This window comes from Petromyzon marinus, chromosome 1, assembly GCF_048934315.1.
Source record: "Petromyzon marinus isolate PM22_M1 ecotype Great Lakes invasive population chromosome 1, UKy_Petmar_22M1.pri1.0, whole genome shotgun sequence".
NCBI lineage: Eukaryota > Metazoa > Chordata > Hyperoartia > Petromyzontiformes > Petromyzontidae > Petromyzon > Petromyzon marinus.
In genome coordinates this window covers 24991776-25012873 of record NC_133667.1, presented here as the reverse complement: position 1 = coordinate 25012873, position 21098 = coordinate 24991776, and the positions used below count along the sequence as shown (strand labels likewise).

The window sequence follows — 21098 nt, the reverse complement described above, 5'->3', positions numbered from 1 at the left end:
GAGGTTCATAATGGCATGTCGTAGTCACTAAGCTGGCTATGCTGAGGTTTAGTGTTTGAATCCAAGAATAAGCCGCCCAAGTGGCTGCACAGAACAAACAAAACCCAACAACATTGTAACTCTGTTTATCACTCCATTTGGCCGAGCCCACCTCTGAGGGTTCAACTTAATTTGCACTTCATCGGATTACCGGCACACGGCAACACCGCTCTTCACAAAGCATCACGGAGCGGTGCCTATTGCTGGGCTTATACATACTGATTGAAGAAGAAACACCTATTACAATAAAATCTTACTGAAATGAGCCTGTGGCATTGATTTCTGGGACAGTTCCTTCTCAAGAGATTTTGTTCGCGTTTGTCGCTACTCGTGCTCCGGAACGATGCCAACGCAGGCAAAGGATCAAGGTTCCAGTCCTGGTTGCTACATTTTCAGATGAGACAGCCTGATCAATACGGACTGTGCGGCAACATTTCATGGCATCTGGGTCGATGATTACTGCTTGTTAAGGGTGGAGGGGTGGGTGGGGAGGGGGCGAGTGGAGGGTGTGGGAATGATGAAGCTCAATTAATTAAGATGACAGCAACCAACCCTCTATCCTTCTATCCCTTCCCCCCCTTCTCTCTCTCTGTATACGACAGCTGTGCGGTTTCTACATAAATCTTATTTGACCCCTACAATTCCACTCTGAAGAAAAATGGTTCCTCCAGTAACGTTTCAATGGGCGATTCCCATGTGAAAATGTCCACTCATTTGACTTACATCGTCATTGAATAGTCATGCAATAGAATGGGATTATGTTGCGATTCTACTATGAATGTCGCAAATCCAAAGCTTAATTAAGACCGGAAGAAGACTTCATCACAATTCTGACAAAATCGCCTAATGGAAGTTGGTTGTAATGACCAGCAAAACGTTGTACTCAAATTGTAAATGTTGGGCGTTTACTCTTCAACATACCGGTGTTCTGAAGTAGTAACTAATTGGCAACTTTTATTTATGTAACAAACCTTACGATTTGGCTGTCGGGTGGTGGGTTAATAATGCCACATTTATATTCATAATGAATAATATTGGTTGCGAAAGCCAATGTGTTAAATGAATGAAGCTACATTCTCCAGCTGTGCAGTATAGACCCGGATTGCCACTGAATCGTATGAAATGTAATACGTTTCACTGTCGATTCCACGAGGCTGGTCAGGCCCAATTGAACGCCACGCCAGGGTCCGCAGAGCCCATAGCAGTCCACTATTCCACAGATCCCCGTCAAGGATCCAATTTGGTTTCCAAGAATTGGAACGCGATTCCAGGCTAAGAATCGTGACTCGCGCAGCTCTAATAGACACTGCAAAACATACACGTGTGTTTGTCTGCCTGCGCAGATGCATCATTACACGAAGGGGTGCTCACCTCTATTGGTGGGCCTGAGAGCTGGTCGTGGAAATGTCATATTACTATGACGAGGCCCTGCGAAGCTTATCAACAGGGCAAAAACCACTGTTGACTTCCAACAAAGCGGTCCCTCACATTTTGTCTACCCCACCCACGGACATGACGATCATGATTATGTTGTTGATCATCGAATTTCACAGACTAAGTATACTCCGAAATGGGATGTGAACTTGAACTTGCGAGACACCCCTGCCCGATTAAATTGCCAACGGCAAAGACGATCACATGCGATGGTTAAATAAAGGATGTTGAGCCATCTCAATCTTTCTCTCTTTTCCCCACCTCCCACCCTTCCTCACTTTAATAAAATGCCTGCAGCACTCCTTGTTTGACTGGTCTAATCTGTATTTATTTTGTAAAATAAATAAACAATATCGAATGCTTCGAGGAAACAGTGGCACTGATGATTTACTGTGAAATGCGAACACATAAAAAGACAAAGATCCCCCGTATAGCCTTTAACAGACTGTTGGGGCAAATGCTGTTAGCGAGCACCTATGAAGCCCAGCACGATACACGAGGGGATGGGTGGCCAACACCACGCCCGGCTGCCTTTGTCTCCCCGGTGGCGATGTTTACACACCACACCAGGTACAAATTTTTTAGGCCGATTCAAACACACACGGGCATTTACTTGTGATAATTTATACAAAGACACATTCACATTCAAACCCCTCAAGTGCTGCAGAGTCAACAACTGACATTAGGTCTGTTCTTAGTCTCATCAACACAACCTGGTGGCGGCTTTAGCTATTCCTATTGTTATCATTTACCTTCAAGGTCTTAACCTTGGTCACCAACCTGGCAGGTGCCACTCCAATGTCCGTCTCGATATCCTGCCCTCCTTTTCAATGAACACCTGACCTACCCCTCAGAAACTCCTCTTCTTGATTACATCTACAATATATTCTTGTTACATTCCATTCCCAACTTCGAAGTTGCTTAACCCCATCCTGCCATTAAAATTCAGAGTATCGTCCGCACACTCCTGTATTCAATGGACAAGAACTCTTCGAGTTTGTATTATTTCACTAGTCAAAGAGCTGGACTTAAAAATAGACGTTATTCCCACCTTAACAGACATTTCCTGAAACTAAAGTTTACCTTTACTTGAAGATTCCGTGACTGCAGAAATCCATACGCTGATTCTTTCGGTAAAGTCACGTAGTGACCGAAATAACTATTATTTTATTTCTAACTACGTGACTTTACCGAAAGAACCAAAGAGTATAAAGTTTACCTCTCTATTCATTTAAGGTGGTTTATGCAATCAATCGAAAATGTTCCCTGATAATGTAAATATAATCTCAATTTCCATCTCACCATCGCCATTATTATGCATATTACTACCGAATCAAAGCCCTCTAGTACCTTAACACAGAGACAAACATCCCCCACATATTCTTAACTGACTTTTGGAGTAAGTAATCTTAGGGAGCACCTATGATGGCCGGCAGGGTGCCGTGTTGGTGAGATGTTAACTACCTTGTCTGGTATACAGAAGGCACATGGAATGGTGGGTGGCATTAACCACGCCTGGTTGCCTTCGTTTCCCTAGTGGCGATATTTATACACCACACCAGGTACCCATTTGAGGCTGAGTCGACTTAGGGGAGGCCAAGGACCAGTTCAGATAATCGTTACTGGTGTTGGTTGCGAGTGAGAATGAATCTTAAGTCACCACATTTGAAGTGCAGTGTGTTAACCGCTCCACTACCACTCCCCACACACATAAACACAACTGTATGACATAAAAAAAATCTTTACATATTCTCACAAATAAATGTTTGTTCAAATGTATACTCGCCAAAGTCAAAATGTCTCACCACCGAAATGAGCAACACAGTATTACTCATCTTTTTCTGTGGCTCTGAGCAAGCAACGGAAATGTCACGTTCTTACAGTGGGTGCCATTGAAGTAATTGTATTTACTACCAAATAAAACAACCAATGGAAAATAATTAGAGCAAATGATCAAATAACTTAATAAAGTAGACCACGAAGGTGGACTCAAGGGATGGATGAGCAAAACAAGTCATAAACAACGAGCTCGGTTAACGAATTGAGATATCTATTGGAGAGACACGATTGGAAAACACATCAGAGTGTATACATACCGAGGGCAATTGTGTAGGGCGGAAATAATTAAATAAAGTGGCGAGTGAGAGCATTTTGGGAGCGATTTTGGACAACTAAACCTGACAATGAGAAGCAACATACCGATGCGCCTACAGAAGAATATTTTTAATCTGTGTATATTACCCTGCCGTGAAATATTGGTCAGAATAATGCACGCTGACATAGAAGATGGAGCAAAAGCAGAAAAGTGCAAAAATAAATATGGAGAGGTGCATTGCTTGGATTTGGACAGAGACAGGAGGATGAGAGAAGAAAAGAAAGTTAGAGACATCATTCTGGCTTCACAGCAAAATGGGTTTAAGGCAGGACATGGTGCTAAAAAAAGAGTTCATGGTTGGATGCTGAAACCAATGACAGAATCGCAGCGAAAGGAGAGAAGACGCCTGGCAGAACGTCCACCGTGGAGACGAATGATGAGATCAGCACCGATTAGCACGATTGGCTACGTACGGTGCGAAAGAAGTGCAAAGTGCATACATACGGCTCTCGTGCGCAGCAGCTAAAAAAATGGAATGCTGCATTGCATGATCGGGAGGAATGGTGACGGTTTGGGGAGGCCTTCGTCCAAGCGGTGCTTACAAAATGGTGACGAATGAATGATCCAGCAGCGGACCACACAAATTAAGATGAATGATAAGAGTGGCAGCCAGTCCCTGCACGGGACAACAAAATGCTTGTTTCCCACAAAACGGTGCTTATTTTACAGACCTGGCAAGGATAATGATTACCATTATAATTATGATTAACCACCGACATGTAAACTAACACACCTACATGTATTATGCACATGCAGACAGACACGTACTGTATATACATACTAACTTGACTCACTGTGTGGTTGTTGTGAAGATCAACATGAACGAGCAGACAGCAGTCAGGGAACTTCTGATTCAATACCGCCTGAAATACAGGATAGGAGACCAGGATTAGCATCATATATACAGTATGTATGTAGAATTTATTTCGAACCATACATAGGCAACTGTGCTAATCAGAGGTGCAGTTGAAGGACATACTAAACAAAAAGTACCCTGGTGTCTACAAACTAAGTTGCCTCTGTGGTAGTAGTTACATTGGAGAAACCAAACGCCATGTCTCGGACCGCATTCGTGAACACAAAGCAGACCTTAAACACGGTAGGACCAACACCTCGGCCGTGGCAGATCATTGTTATAATTCAGTAGGCTCACATGACATTGACTTTTCCAAGACAGAGGTTCTTTGTAAGCCATCTGGCTACCATGAGAGATTTGTTCATGAGGCTATCCACATATACAAGCACAGAGACAATTTCAACCGAGAAGATGGATTCTGGCTTAGCAATCATTGGAAAGATTTGATAAACCATTTCAGGTCTTAATTGATTGTTCACACTTACAGTGGCTTTCAGACAGCATACATTAATTTTTCGTCTCCCCCCTCCTCTTTTCAGAACATAGATGGACTCGTCCTTCTAAATAAACTGACAAATCGCTGCGCGTGGCGATGACGGTTTTTATAAATAAATAAACCGTTTAAAAATAAATACATTTATGCAAACCGACACACCTGATGACGACCGTGTGTGTTATGGTCGAAACGTCGTGAGAATTTTTTTATTGTTTAATATATATTTTATTATTTTATTGTTTCCCTTCAACGTGACTTTACCAAAAGAGCTAAGAATATACTTAAAGAAATGTTTCAATCTAGATGATAGCTCCCAGTGGCTTCTTAATATCGGAAAGAAGAGCATTCCAGACGACCGCAGAAGCGCATCTGAAAGCGCGCGATGCAGCGTTTGACCCACGCCCCTCTGCAAAAGCAGTGAATGCGCTACGGTTAGGCCATGTCACCACGTCAAACTGCTAGGCCATGCCACATGTCACCACTCCAAGTCTTGATTGAGACTCGGATCCAGGAGACCGAGTTTCAGGATCAGAGTTGATTGAGATTTGACTCCAAGAGACCAGGCATGAATGGGGGTAGCTATGTTGTGAGAAGGGGTAGATGGTACGGATTTAGGATGGGTGTGTGGATATATATGCCGGTGGGTGGTGGAAAAGCAGGTTAAAAATGTTTTTCGTATCATCTTTATCATGAGCACCGTCTTATAACAGAAAAAAATACAACTAAATGTTTGGCTAATGTCACTTTATCGGAGTAGGGGACAGAGCGAATGTTAGCATGATATATTTTATTTATATTTTAATATGGAATGTCCTGTTATCAGGCGGCCAAAATCAGGAACGTGGAGAGATTTTGTTGACTTGCCCTTGTACACCGTTGTCATATGCAGTCCCTTAATTATATTTACTTTTATCATTCCTGTGGGTAGGTGCGTGTGTGTGAAGGTCAGATTCTAGCTAGGTCGGTAAGTATTTAAGTATACGATTGCATAAATATATGTATGGAGGTGTGTAGAAGCATATGTGTATTTGTAGGGGGAGTATTTGTGCCGTGTGACTGTGCATGTGTGGATACGGTAGTAATTGTGGTTAGCGCGCTGCACTATGAATCCGGCGACTTGAGTATGATTCTCGCTCAAAGCCACCACAAACGGTGATGATTATCTGAACCGGTCCTGGGCCTCCCTTCTGTCGACTCAGCCTTAAACGAGTACCTGGTGTGATGTGTAAACATCGCCACTGGGGAGACAAAAGTGGCCGGGCGTGGTGCTGGCTGATCACCCCCTTTTGTGTGCCACGTTGGCCTTCATAGGTGCTTGCTAACAGCACTTGATCCAACAGTCTGTTAAAGGCTATACGGGGATCTTTGTCTTTTTTGCATGTGTGTGTTTATCTGGGGGATGTACCAGGTACTGAACGCTGCCATCAGCATTGTTGAAGAGGCGACAGCTGTGAGAGAACCTGCCCTGGAGCAAGCGGATGAGACCCTGGTACCAGGATGGAGCCAGGGTCTCAAAGAACTCCTGGGACAAAACACACGTAAACAATGGTGCAAGGTCAGGGTCAAAGTGTTAACACGTCACTATCAGGGGTAGTGTGTCACTATCAGGGTTGATGTGTTACTATCACGGTGAACGTGTCAACCGAGTGTTAATGACCCACACAGTCACTGACTGTTACCGTATATCAATGATTGTGTCACCGAGAAGAATGTTACCAACGAGCAATAACCGTCACCAAGTGTGCCAGTTTATTTTATTGAGTGCCGTTGATTGTGTCACTGTTCCACTGTATGCGCCACCGATGGTGTCACCGAGCGTGTCACCACCGACTGCGTCACTGAGTATGGATGGATATTATTGAGTGTGTCAATGAGCGTGTCACTGTGTGCCACCGAGTGCGTCAGTGAGCTTGTCACGGCCGAGCGAGTCGCTGTGTGCGCGTGTGCCACCGAGCGTGTCACTGTGCGTACGAGTCGTGTGTCGAGCTGCTTGAGCGGCCTGCAGCTCACGGCCTCCACGAGCTCCCTGAGCTCTGCCTGGCTCAGAGGGGCCAGGGCTCTCAGCGGCAGCGAGAGGTCTCCCCCCCCCACCGCCGCCGCCGCCGACCCCCCACCGCCACTCCCGCTCCCGGCTCCCCCACCATCCCCCGCTCCACCCAGCGCTCCACCCCCACTGCTGCCACACACAAACACACACACGGGGCAAGAGGTCAGTCTGTGTGTATATATATATATTTTTTTAATATAAATTATGTTAGGACCTGCATCTTTACCTCATTGGTCAAGGCCTGCTGTACCATCAGGAGGCCAGGCGTTAGGTCATTCTATGCCTCCAGGGTCTCTGACCCCCTGCTCATGATCATTAGAGACTTACACGATGGTAGGCAAGCCTGGGTAACGCGACATGACAGGAGCTAGAGCCTTTCCCCATGGAGCTCAGATTGTGACAGAGGCACCCCCCCCCTGCCTCCTAGACTATTTAATATTTTTGATATGGTTAGAATGTTCGACGACAAAAGGCTACAAAACTACCAGGGTACTTGTGTTATGGAACATAGAACACTCCGTCTCCTCTCCTTCCATGAGTGTGTATGTATGATCACGTGCGTATTTGTGCGAGTTTTCATGTAACTATGTGTTTATGTGTCTGTATATGGGAAGTGGTAGTGTAGCGGTCAACACACTGCATTACGAACCCGGCGACTCGAGGTTAATTCCGATCACGGACAACACTGGTGACAAATATCTGAACTGGTCTTGGGCATCCCCGAGGTCAACTGAGCCTTATGGGAGTACCTGGCGTGGTGTATAAACATCAGTATTGAGCAGACAAAGGCGGCCGGGTGTGGTATGGGTTACCCACTCCGTTGTGCACTCTTAGCCTTAATTAGGTACTCGCAAACCGCATTTGCTCCAACAACCTGTTAAATGCTATATGGAGGATCATTGTCTTTGTATGTACTTGTGTGTGTATGTGATTATCTGTGTGTGTGGGTACGTGGAATGGTTCATGCATGGCACCGACTCCAGGGACCTGGGATAAATTTCAGGCCTCTGATAACAAGTGGAAAGTGCTTCCTGAACCTGACGTGGGCCTTCCCTATGTTAAATTGAGTATCTAGCGCAGTGTGTGAACATCAGCACTGGGGAGTCAAATGTAGCTGCGAATGACACTGGCTCACACTACCTACTGATGCGTCACGTTGGCGTTAACCAGGGCTCGCAAACAGCAGTTGCCTCTATGGCCTTTGCGTGTGCTCGAGGCATTTAAAAAGTCCGTGGTCTAAGGAAGCAGTAAAATAGTTCAGTCAAGCCCTGTCTTATTCAAACTATGAACTAAATTATTTTTCTTTTACCAGTTAAAACATACTGAGCTATCTCTTTTTCAGAAGCAACCTGGCTTATCATGTGGAAATTGATATCAGCCAAATAATCTAAATACACGTTTCTAAACGTGGAGGAAAGAAAATATAAGACCCAGAAAAATTACCACACGATCACAGGGAGAGAATGCATACTCCAAATATACAGCAACCGTCAGGGTGGGTATCGAGCCCACAACCTCCTGCATACCAGGTGAGGTAGTTAACATCCCGCCATCGCAGCAGCAAAACTACAACCTCCAAACCCACGCCTCCACCCCCCACCCCAGCCACGGCGTTCTCACTTGGCCAGCGACGAAGACGCCGATGTCAACGTTGCTGCCGAAGGAGATGCCATCGGTGCCGGGGCCGCGTGGGTTTCCGAAGTGGAATCGGCCGCCAGAAGCAGCCTCTGCCACAGCGAGTCCCGGCGGCACTGGGAGCGTGCGAGGGCGACCACCGAGCGGATGCGCGCGAGCGCCGACTCCTTCTCGCTGGCGAGGAGTGGGAAGAGCGGGAGGTGCGGCGGGGAAGACGAGGTGGAGGAAGAGGATGGGGATGTGGAGGAGGGCAGTGGCAACTGCACAGCACGTGGGAGGGGAGGGGAGGGAAACAGACTTTGAATGGTGTTGCTGGCCGTGGTAGTTTTGTTGATGGTGACGGAGGTGGTGGTAGTGGTGAAGGTGACCATGCTGTTGATGTTGACATTGGCGACTATGACGGTGGTGTACACACACACACACAATACCCCATTTAGCCTCATTAACGACGGTAACAAATGCTGTTTGCGAACCCTAATTGCATAGCACAGTGGGCGAACCAAAATGTCACTGCTCCCCATTACACACTCACTGGCAGTTCCCTGCTGTTCCTCTGCGCGTGCTGCTCGCGGGGCCCTGCTGTCACCTCTGCTGCTCCATCCGTGCGCCTCAACAGCTGCTGTAGCAGAAGGGGGCACGCCTCTGACCTCTGCTGCTGTTGCTCCTTCATGTTCTCCTGCTGCTGCTGCTGACGATCATCGTCATCATCATCGTCATGCAGCTGTTGTTGTGTCAACTGTTGAGGCACTTGTTGCTCCTGCTGTTCCTGCTGCAGCTGTTGCAATTGTTTCATTTTCGCATGCTGCTGCTGTCCATCGAGTTTTTGTTGCTGCTGGTCCTTCAGCTGCTGCTGCTGCTCAGGGCGGTAGGAGCGGGGGAGCTTGCGGAAACGACTCATGTCGGCCGTGAGGCGCGGGAACAACTCGCGGCAGCTCGTCATGACCAGGCAGTAGAGCAGCCTGAGACAGCAGCAGGCCCGGGGGGGGGGGGGGGGGTGTTATAGCGGGAGAGTGAATGAGTAGAAATGAGTGGTTGAGTCATTAAAACACATTTGGTGATGTTGCTTCTGCTGCGTGTTGGCAGTGGTGCGCACAAGCAGAGTTAACAACAAAACTCCAACACATTCATCTTTAACATTGTGGCCTTGAAATGAAAAATATAAACATGGCAAAGTTTCAGGAAAAAGTAACCGAGAGTGTGCTGGTGAGTAGGCGAGGGAATGATTGAGTGAATGAGTCAGTGGTTGAGTGAGTGACGTGGTAACTGACAGTGTGCGGGTGAGTAGGCGAGCGAGTGGTTGAGTGAATGAGTCAGTGGTTGAGTGAGTGACGTGGTAACTGACAGTGTGCGGGTGAGTAGACGAGCGAGTGGTTGAGTGAATGAGTCAGTGGTTGAGTGAGTGACGTGGTAACTGACAGTGTGCGGGTGAGTAGGCGAGCGAGTGGTTGAGTGAATGAGTCAGTGGTTGAGTGAGTGACGTGGTAACTGACAGTGTGCAGGTGAGTAGGCGAGTCAGTGGTTGAGTGAATGACGTGGTAACTGACAGTGTGCGGGTGAGTAGGCGAGCGAGTGGTTGAGCGAATGAGCAGATGGTTGAGTGAACTGGTGAGTTGAGTGCATCTGCCCATTCAATACTTCAGATCGGAATGCTGCTGCTGCTGTGGCTCAGGCTGCTGCTGCTGCTCCTGCTCATATTGAGTGTACAGGTTCGAGGTGTCATGCCTCACGATCAGCGAGACATCAAAGTCATCAAAATGACGAACGCCATCAGCATCCTTATAGGAGCCCGACCTGATCACATGGCATATAAACATGGAAACACATATGATGGTACAAAGACAAAGAAACACAATAAACACTGTAAATGTATGTTGAACTTCTTTAGCACTGTATGCAGCCAACCGTGCTAATCAGGGTGTAGGGGTGCCAAGGCGAATATCAATGGTGATATCTGAATCAGTCATGGGCAACTCCCCCCTTCATCACGCTGCAGAGACTGATGATTTTTGCTTTAGGAGGAAATTGGAGATGGAGAAAACGCAAAGGATTAAGCTCAAAGAGACCGCAACAAATGGGTTCACAACCCACTTGTTGTGCTGTCATTTCGTCACATGACACCAAAATGGGTTTCGGGTTTTTAAATATAATGGATTGCAGGCATCATGCACTGTCACACCCCGGCTGAAAGACCGGACAAGTGGGGTCCTTTCATTTCTTGTCGTTTATTTCGACATTGACATTTCTTCAGTGAAGAAATTCCTCCTTGAACGCTCTTGACTCCCGGGCAGGCATCCAGTCTCTCAACCAGCAGAATGCAGTCGACTGTTCGGTTTTCATGTGCAATCTATCGTGATGGACTGTTTTTGTCTTGGTGTGGTCTGGGACTTTTTTTGCTGTTGTTTTGCTGCCTTGCCCAAGTTTGGAAATTGATGTACTTATACAATTTGAATTCATATACTTAATCTATTTTTTTATTTCGTGATTTGCTTACCTTTCCAATACTTTGCCCTACTCTTGTGTTATTGCATTGATTGTTGTTGTCACTTTCTGTGCTGCCCCGACTGATCATCTGTGAAAAAGAGCTTCATAGCTCATAGGATTTTTCCATTATACATACATATTCTGATTATGCACATCCCGACCACTCATACCACCACAGCCTCACTCTATATCAGTGTTCTTCACTAATTTTCAGAGAGGGGCCACTTTCACCAACACGTCTTCATCAGTGTGAGGGCCTCTACACATTTGAAACCATTTGGTTTGACAGCATTATGATGAAGCCATTTAAACATGTGTATTGTCGGGGTGCCGCACGTCAGGGACCGCCCTAAAAGGCCACCAGGGGCCCGCCAGTGGCCCGCGGGCCTTGCAATGAAGAACACCGCTCTCTTTATATATCCACACACACACTCAGCACTGAGACCAGGCACCAGACAACTGGGCCACCACCACCTCCCTTCCTCCTCCTCCTCCTGTCCCCAGCACCTGGTGGAGAGAGCGACGAGGGCGAACTCGAGGGCCAGGCCTCCCGGGGAACAAGGCCCAGGGCCGCTCTCCATGGTGAGTGGCTTCAAGCCGTAGGTGTGAGCATGCTCCACCATGTAGGCGTACAGCTGGGGGGCGGGCGTGCCCCCCACGCTAAGCTCCAGCTCACCTGCATGCAGGAAATGAGGGGTGGAGGGGGGCATGGGGGTCATGAGGTATGAGGCAGTGAATATAGTAGTATCGTAATCATCATCAGCAGCAGCTGAATCAATATGAGCAGTGGCGGCAAGAGTGGAGTTGGATTTATCACAGGATAAACAGAATAATTATCACCATCTTCGTCAATCCCTGTGTCAATCCCCATGTCTGCCTTGCCACCACATGCCCTCCATATGCTTCTATGCGCCTTCCCGTGTTTTGTCTGTGCCTCTCAATGCCTCTCTGTAACCACCCCCCAGCCTTTTCACGTGTTTGCTCTTTCTCCATATCGCTCTCTTCACCTTCCCTCTACCCTTTACCTCACCATGACCCCCTCTCACCCATACCAACCCGTAGCTCTCCCCTAGTGTGTGTCCCAGTGTTTCCCCCACACGTCACCCCGCCTATCTCTCCTTGCCTCTCCCTTTTCTCACCAGGTGCCTCCCGTCTTCCTGGTTGCCGCCCTCACCTGTGAGCAGGTGGTTCCGCCCGTACTTGGGGGCGCTGCGATGGGCGCGTGCGAACCGGTGCAGGAAAGCTCCCAGGGCGTACGCGCGCGGGAAAGTGAGCTGGCGGCCGAGCAGGTAGTGGTGAGCGACGCGCAGGTGGAAGTCATGGCTGAACGAGTGCACGTGCATCAGATCGCGAACGCGCTCGCACTCCTCCGTGAACAGCATCGACAGCTGTCGCACCAACGGCGGTGGTAAAAACGAGGGAACGAATAACAGCCCAACACAGGGCAGCAAGGTAACGGGCGACAGTGAAACCGGGTAGCAAAGTAACAGGCGATAGCGAAACACAGGGCAGCAAGGTAACGAGCGACAGTGAAACACAGGGCAAGCAAGGTAACGAGCGACAGTGAAACACAGGGCAAGCAAGATAAGCAATGACAGCCAAATACAAACCAAACCAACGCAAGAAGGATTGATAGTGGAACAGAGAAATTAAAGAATGAACGGCAGTCAACCACACAGCGCATACAGTAATAAGAGACGATTGACATTCAATGAGCAAACAATTGAAATAATTGAAAAGTGACAATTTTGCCAGCAACAATTAACCAAACAAGACAAAATTAAAGCAAAGCAACAAAAACAACGTTTAAACAACAATACCACAAGAGCAGTCAAAAAAACAACAGTAACAAGCCAGGCAAGACCGGTGGTGGGGAAACGTTTGACACACACGCGCACACACACAAAACACACGCATTAGAGAACATCATTGACAGTACAAGGCCTACTGCTTTATACGACTGTCAACAGTGCGAATGTATCAACAGTGTGTAAATGTGTTTGCGTATATGTGTGCGTCCATTCACATATTAAAGTGTGCGTGTGTTTTTAACATCGTGTTAAATGGGTGTAAAAAGTATGTTTGCACATGTGTCCCGAGCATTGAACTGAACGGAGATTAACATAACCACAAATATCATTGCAACACCATTTTCCCATCGTCTCTATCAACACCACCAAACCACGATCATTCACCACAATATTCGAGGTTATTGCATTTACACCATCACAATCAAGCCCATTCACATCATGACTGTTGGTAAACCCCATCAGCACCAACACCAGCACAGTAATGGTCACCAACATCAGCACCACCACCATCACCATTTCAATGAAGCAGATTAGCACCATTGTTAATCGTCCAGGAACATCAACAGCGAACGTGACGTTGACAACAGCAAGGAAAAAAATGCCGAAGACAGCGGTAGGCAACAGGAGGCAGACGACAGCGCGGATATAACTTGAGTAACAGCAAAGCACAGGGACAGCACAGGTTTCAGTTGCGTAAAAGGAAACAGCAGAAGAATCACAACCTAGAGAGCCCATACACCCATTTTATTGAACCCTGGGAGTAAATCCTGAACAAAAAGTTAACAACAGAACCCTACGAATCTCAGAGGAAGTTGCTATCAGAAACAGGTCTTTTCTTTAGTAGCCATACACCTAGTCAATGTGCCCCAGTCTGTCTCACACATGTTCTGATGTTTCTTTGTTGAGAAGAATAAACAGAGAGACACACTCGACTTGACTGTACCGCCTAGCGATGTCTCTCCCAAATACTTTAAGACAAGGGTAATGTGGTCACATCACTAAAGCACATTTCACGTTCACTATGTTGTTTTCCATCGTTTGCAAAGCTGGAAGTTCATGACACAGCCCAAGCACGTGTCCATAAGAAAATAACTAGGCGTTTGGGGTGCAAATTCCTTTAAATATTTTTTAGCCTGATTAATTTAGTGTGCGTACATCCGAAACAAAAGTGCCTAAGTTTGTCTCAGATTCTGAAGACGCATGTACCTGGAGGCTGGCTTTATCAGTTCATAGCGACTGAAAGTTATTGATAAACTACAATCGTGGACGACTTGCCCTGTTGATAATTGTTTTTTTTACCAGATGACACCAAAAGGCCAAAAGGTGCGCCTTTTGGCGTCATCTGGTCAAACACCATGTGAGACTGGGCTCTAAGGAAAGCTGTATCGGGTGTGGACCAATCAATTTCAAGGACAGTGCATACATTATCAGAGTTATGTTTTTTTGTTGGCATTCCGACCGCTGGTATTCTGGTCAATGCAAACATGACTCCTTGTAAAAAAAGGTGTAATTTTTGTTGCCAGATAAAAGGGTAAAAAACCAATTATGATATTTTGCTACTGGAGGTTCCAATGGTGTAAAGACTTGCCCTGTGTTTATGTTCTTGCGTCATCTTTATAAGAACAGTCTTGCGCCTGGACAAAAAATATATCAGCACTTTACAGGGGCTGGGAGCGCGAGTTGTCTCTAGATAAACATGTGGCGATGGAAAAGTCTGTGTCCTGATATAGAAAGCAATGAACGACCTTGATGAAACTCTTCTGTGCATCTACATGGTCCACTTACAAGTGCAATGCACTTTGGTCCAGCGATGTTCCATGGCTTCCCTGCCTGGAAGACCTCATGGCGTTACTTCACAAACCGCTCACTGACAGCTGATTTTACTGAATTGCCACTCGAAATCCACTGTCCCCACACGTGATTCTTCAACTGTATAAATGTGGAAGGTCTGGAGACTGTTTTCTGGATTTTCTCCAGAATTTTTCGACTTGTTTCCGATTTTTCTCCACGTTTCTCTGCAGAATTATTTTCCTCCACGGTACATAATTGAAAGTGGCAGAATTAATCTGTCACCAAGAAGTTTGGTGAAATGTTTCCAAATATTCATGTTCTTTAAACATAATATTCACTGCTTTATGTAGCCCCACTCCTGTGTCATGTCATCTACTTTTCCATCACCCTTCGTGGCCCAATAATGAATTGGCGCTGGTTAATTTTCCCTCAATGATTGGGGGAGAAAACGGTGTCCAAATGAGCTGGCAGTGGAGGGGAAGCACGTTGAGGGGCCTTGGCTCTACCATCTGCGAATTTAGAGGGCTGTGATATTCTAAAAGATTGGAAGGTTTTCAAAAAAGTTTGATAAAATATTGGAGGAATTTCATGAGAGGAAGCATTGCAGAAATGGCGAAAATGAAGAAGGCAGAAAGATAAGTTACAAATATTAATTTAAAGGTTGTGCATAATAACTGTTAAATATCATGATGCCTATATGATAATGAATGTTGTTTATAACATCAATGTTACAGATGATGATAGTGATTTCCTGATGTTGATATTGCTGTGATGCTGTTGATGATGTAGTTTAGTTTGCCGATGTCACTGCTGTTGACACTGGATGATGAAGATGATTTGGTTATACTGTTGTTGACAATACTGCAAATGATCTGAATGGTTATTTTTACGTTCATGAGTATGCTATTTCGATTAATATTAGGATGTTAATGTATACGATGCTGCTGAAAATTATGCTGATATAGATGATAAAAAATATGAATATGATGTATTGGTATATATATTCTGCCATAACCCACTGCCAGCAGGTGACATACCGCAGATTCTGATATTGTGCTCCCTTCCACATAATGTTTCATACGCGCTTTCAATCCTATGAAACCCTATCGGGGGGGGAGAACAGCAAACATGACAATATACTCACACACAAATACATCAGCAACAACATAACAAAATCACATCATGCAGTACAAAACATTTATCCTGCACAAGTTAGCAACAACACCGAGTTGAGTAAAAATAATTTTTTTGTTGGTTTAAAAAAAAAAACAGTTCTTCCGAGGTCTCAATTAATACCCCCGATTCTGAGACTCGGTCTCAATCAAGGCTGATATTGAAATCCAATGTTACGGAGGAGCCGAGCCTAAGTTGTATTCTGATAGCGGACAGGGGGCTGTGGTGTTACGAGTGATCTGGATGCGCGACTGCGTTGTCACCTGTGGGTTGAGAGACTGCCCGACTGGGAATCGAGAACATTCGAGAGCGAATTGCTTCACCGTGAAGAAATGTCTCTGTGGAGGAAAAAAAAACAACAAAAAAAACCCCAACAGATTAAAGACCTTATCCTTCGTCCAATCTTTGAACCAAGTGTGGCAGTGCATGCCTGTAATCCAGTACATTGAAAATGAGGGTGGGTGGGTGGATCACGAGATGTATGAAACTCTCAAACCTGCTTGGGTGCAAAGGAGATGTGAGATGAGTGCAGTAAGTGGGTTCAAGAATTCGCCTGTGTGGACCTAGGTGTGTGTGGGCTTTCTCCAGGTTCTGTACTCCAGTTTCCTCACATGAAGCGAAAGACTCGATGAAAATAAACTAACCAAACATTCCAATGCAGGACCCATCTGCAACAAGTTCAGGTAAGTCTAATAATGGTCGTTACCCATCTCCATTGGTGGCAGTGAGCCAGTGATGGGAATTCCAACAAACCCATGTCAGTGGTCAGTCACCTCAAATTCCGGTCAATGTTGACGTGCCACAAAGTGACTCATTTCACTGATGCCAAAGAGATGATGAAGATCCTGATGATGCTACTTAGGATGATACTGATGTTGCGATACATGACAATTATGGCATCACTCAACCAATAACCAGGATTGTACATTCGGTGCCCTGACTGCAGCGACACTCAGAGGGGGACCCTACTTTTTTAAGCTAAAAGAACTCTCAAGAGCTTGTGCCTCAGTCTGGTATTACGATTCTCGGGTGTTTCATTATTGAGTTTGTGGCCAACTCACAATCGGATGGTTGCCAGGTAAAATTCCAATTGGAGGAGGGGGAAGGAGTCAATTCAGGCCATCATCATTAGAAAGATTACACTATGTAACACCATTTTTGTTCCTGGGTAGTAAGTGTTAGTTCGTAATTGCTTATGCCTAAAAAGTATAGAAAATGTCTATTATTCCCCACAAAACTTTGCTTTTGTGACCAGGACAGTGATATTTACCTATTTTCAATGAGCAAACGGGCGAATTTGTCTTCACATGAAGTCAGAAAAAAAACATATGAATCAAAATTAACATGCATTTATACTAAAGTAATACAAAAATTACTACAAAAGATTTAGAAGTGAGTAGTTTTTCGAGATTTACGATTATACTGTAAATCACTTTCACAAATCAGCCCCCAAAAGTTGTCTCCCATCATGTTCTCCTTATATTGTCCTTGGTAGCGGCGTTCAAAGTCAACTATATCCTGGTGGAAGCACTCACCTTGCTCCTCCGAGTACGCTCCCATGTTCTCCTTGAATTTATCGAGATGAGCATTAAGGACTTTGAGGGACATCCTACAGCCCATTGTGCCGTAGTTCTTCACCAGAGTCTCAACCAGCTCCACATAGATTGACCTTGTGATTGCCCAGGAAGCCACGAACCACTGTGACAAAGCTGTTCCAAGCCACTTTCTCCTTACTAGTGAGCTTCTTGGGGAATTAATTGCACTCCAGGATCTTCTTTATCTTTGGTCCGACGAAGACACCGGCTTTGACCTTTGCCTCAGAGAGCTAAGGGAAGGAGTCTTGAAGGTACTTGAAGGCTGCTGATTCCTTATCTACAGCTGTGACAAATTGTTTCATAAGGCCCAATTTGATGTACAGTGGTGGCATCAGCACCTTCCGGGGGTCCACCAGTGGCTCCCACTTGACGTTGTTCCTCCCCACAGAGAACTCGGTCCACTGTGGCCAGTCCTGCCTGTGATAATGGTGTCTAAATCTTTTGTAGTAATGTTTGTATTACTTTAGTATAAACACATGTTAATTTTGATTCATGTTGTTTTTTTCTGACTTTATTTGAACGAAAATACACAAATTTGCCCGTTTTCTCATTGAAAATAGGTAAATTTCAAAAGATCACTGTCCTGGTCACAAAAGCAAAGTTTGTGGGGAATAATATCTATTTTCTGTATTTTTGAGGCATAAGCAATTAAGAAATAACACTTACTACGCAGGAACAAAGAGAGAAAAAAAATTGTTACGCATCATCAATACCAGCAGCAGCAACATGGCGATCATCAGCACCACCATTGTGATTATCAGTCGTTGCAGCTGCAACAATCTTCACCAGCAGCAATATCGCCCAGCCTCAATAAAATTAGTCTCACCGCTTTAAGGGAAGTCAACTGCAGTCGACCTAAGGAGAGACTGGCTCCTGCCAGGAGAACGTTAAATTTGCACCTTTCTCAGAGCCACCAAACAGAGATCAGCACTGTGCTCATTTTCACGGGGAGAGTCCTTGACTTTATCTTGATTTATAAAGAAGCCCAATTTGTGTGCAAGATTTCGTTTGGCCGAAAGAGCCCGCGCACAGCGAGAAGGCGTAAATTAATCATGAATAAGCTGGGAGGTACGGAGCTCACAGTGAGGGATGGCTGTTTATTATTTATAGCCGTGGGTTGGGTTAGGGTGGAGGGGCATGGATGGGTAAGTGAATGAGTGAATCGGTGAGCGTGCGAGTGGGTTGAGTGAGCAAGTTTGGTAAATGTGCGAGTCAATCGGAAGGGGCAAGTTTGTGAGTGAGGATTGTCAGTGTGGGATGGTGGCGAGTGAGGGAGTAGGTGGGCGAATGAGTCTTTGTATGTTAATGTGCGGGTGAGCTTTATGTGAGCGAGCGAGACAGTGAGTGGATAAGTGGGTGTGTGAAAGAGTAATTTTTGTGAGTAAATAAGTGAGCTTGAGTGAGTACTGTGAGTGACAAAGAAAATAAATATTGGTACAACCATGATTTTAAAAAAAGTCATTGTCAATCCACTGATGAATGGCTCCCCATGCTCTTGTTCACGGGGTTGTATGACCATACTTAACCACAGAGCTAAGTGCTCTGTGGCGAGGGACATCACAGGAATGGTTAAGAATGTAACTCCGCACCACAACATGGAATCGAACTTAGGTTGCTGGGTTCATAATGGCGGTGCGTACATTACTGCATCATCGTTTCCCGTATATCAGTATACTTACACGTATATATTGTGTGTGCGATCGCATGTATATATAGGAAAACATTGCCAAACGCGGGAATTACGTTCCTGGAAAATGCTGTGTTGGGCAAAACAGCTCTTGACAAATAACAGACCTTACAGGAAAATATATGGTTGTGTTCCTGGGTCCAAAATTATCACCCCCTCCCTCTTTGTTTAACTAATTCTACATGATTTCCACCATTGAGCCACTCCATTTCTTATGTATTGTGTACACTCCTTCAATTTCACCTCTATGCAAAGCCTCATTCTCCATTACTCACTTCAGCGCTCACCCCTGATATTGAATCGCTAGCCAAGCACTCGCCCCTAACACTGTCACTTGAACGTTCACGATTCGCATGTCTAGGCGTTCGTATGACTGACGTCCTCAATGAGTGGACGGCTATATGCATGCGACAATCTGTGTTAACATTCGCGTGTTGTGCGAGCGTGTTGAGTGTGTTACATTAGCACACAAAAAGCCAGACATGGGAAATAAATAAATCTCAGTCAATTCATTCACACCATCGTACCTTCCAACAGATGAAGCACTCTCACCTATCGCACGCCTTAGCAACGTCAAACCACGTATAGCCAAAACATCACCCCCTTTTTTCGGAAAACAGACCTCATTTGGTCAACTGTGTAAAGTCGAAATACGTGTTCGATAATTCCGTGTTTGGTGAGGTTTTCCTGTACATGGATATATGTATGCATGTGATAGTATATATAATGTATGTGTTGGTTTAGTATAAATAAGTATAGGTTATGTAAATATAAATGTGCACGTGACTGCCCATACGTGCTATGTACGTCTGTATTTATATGCACATAGGAGGATGCAGTGCAAGTGTGTATGCGTGTGCTTGCGAGTGCGTGTGTGCCCTGCCCTCTCTCCACTTTAATTAAAGTAGTGAGGCTAAGTGACACTTGACATTATTAGAAATGAAGTGCGACATTCATCATGCTGGGCGTGAACACTCGCTAAACAGAAACACTCGCACACACACGTACACATGCATACACACATGCATACACACACACACAGGCAAAGCCGACTGCAAGCACAGACACAGACGTTAACCAACCCACACGAATACACGCTAATACAGACAGACTTACAAAGACACCAATACAAACAATCAAGACATCGCCACAAACGTGGATATAGACACACATGCAAGGATATGGTCTTAATCTCTCAGTAACCGGTCTAAATCTGTATCGCTCTCACACTCCACAGGCAGTGCCTCACTCTCTCTTAAAGCCTTCTTCAAAGCTATCTAAAAAGTCAGTCCCCCTAATACCGTCTGATTGTCCATAAGCAGTCTCCCTTAAGCCATCATTCGTCCTCTCAGAGAAACTCTCAACAGCAGTTCCACCAGGACACTCATTACTAACCTGTCAAGCACAGGCAGACACAGAGACACAATGACAAAATGACAGGGAATGACCAGGAGAAAGAGTGAGAAATAGTTGAGACCGAGCCAGATGAACAGATGCAGCTATGATAGCATATGAGATAATCGGAGACGGACATACACGAGGGGGTGGGTGGCGAGCACCAATCCCGGCCAACTTCGTCTCCCCAGTGGCGATGTTTACACATCGCACCAGGTACTCAACGGAGTCAACCTCGGGGAGGCCCAGGACTGGTTCAGATAATCGTCGTTGGTGTTGGTCGTGAGCAAGAATCAAACTCGGGTCGCTAGAATTGTAGCGCAATGCGCTAACCACTACACTGCCGCTCACCCAGGCTATATAAACCAAACGCCATTTGCCACTAAGTGGCGGTGACATCACCACGACGATTGTGCCAGGCTATGTGCACGTTGAGGCCACGTGAAGTGTCGAACGCCCGCTGGCAGGAGGTCACGGGGCAGACCCAGGTGCCATGGGTCGAC

General features: G+C 45.7%; 1 protein-coding gene across 4 annotated transcripts in view; it reads right to left on the bottom strand.

Annotated features, from left to right (window-relative positions):
* Positions 1-21098, bottom strand: part of SZT2 (SZT2 subunit of KICSTOR complex) — a 119500-nt gene that overhangs the window by 4921 nt on the left and 93481 nt on the right. For 2 of the 4 annotated variants that reach the window (XM_032953111.2, XM_076066056.1), the window contains exons 69-78: positions 16182-16256; positions 15783-15848; positions 12318-12531; positions 11651-11819; positions 10298-10453; positions 9195-9621; positions 8648-8922; positions 6952-7156; positions 6386-6502; positions 4423-4491 (exon numbers count right to left, since the gene is read on the bottom strand). In XM_032953111.2, coding sequence (XP_032809002.2) covers positions 4423-4491; positions 6386-6502; positions 6952-7156; positions 8648-8922; positions 9195-9621; positions 10298-10453; positions 11651-11819; positions 12318-12531; positions 15783-15848; positions 16182-16256 — 1773 coding nt within the window. The remainder of the gene's footprint in view (positions 1-4422; positions 4492-6385; positions 6503-6951; positions 7157-8647; positions 8923-9194; positions 9622-10297; positions 10454-11650; positions 11820-12317; positions 12532-15782; positions 15849-16181; positions 16257-21098) is intronic. The other 2 variants (XM_076066048.1, XM_076066051.1) reach the window with 2 other exon arrangements.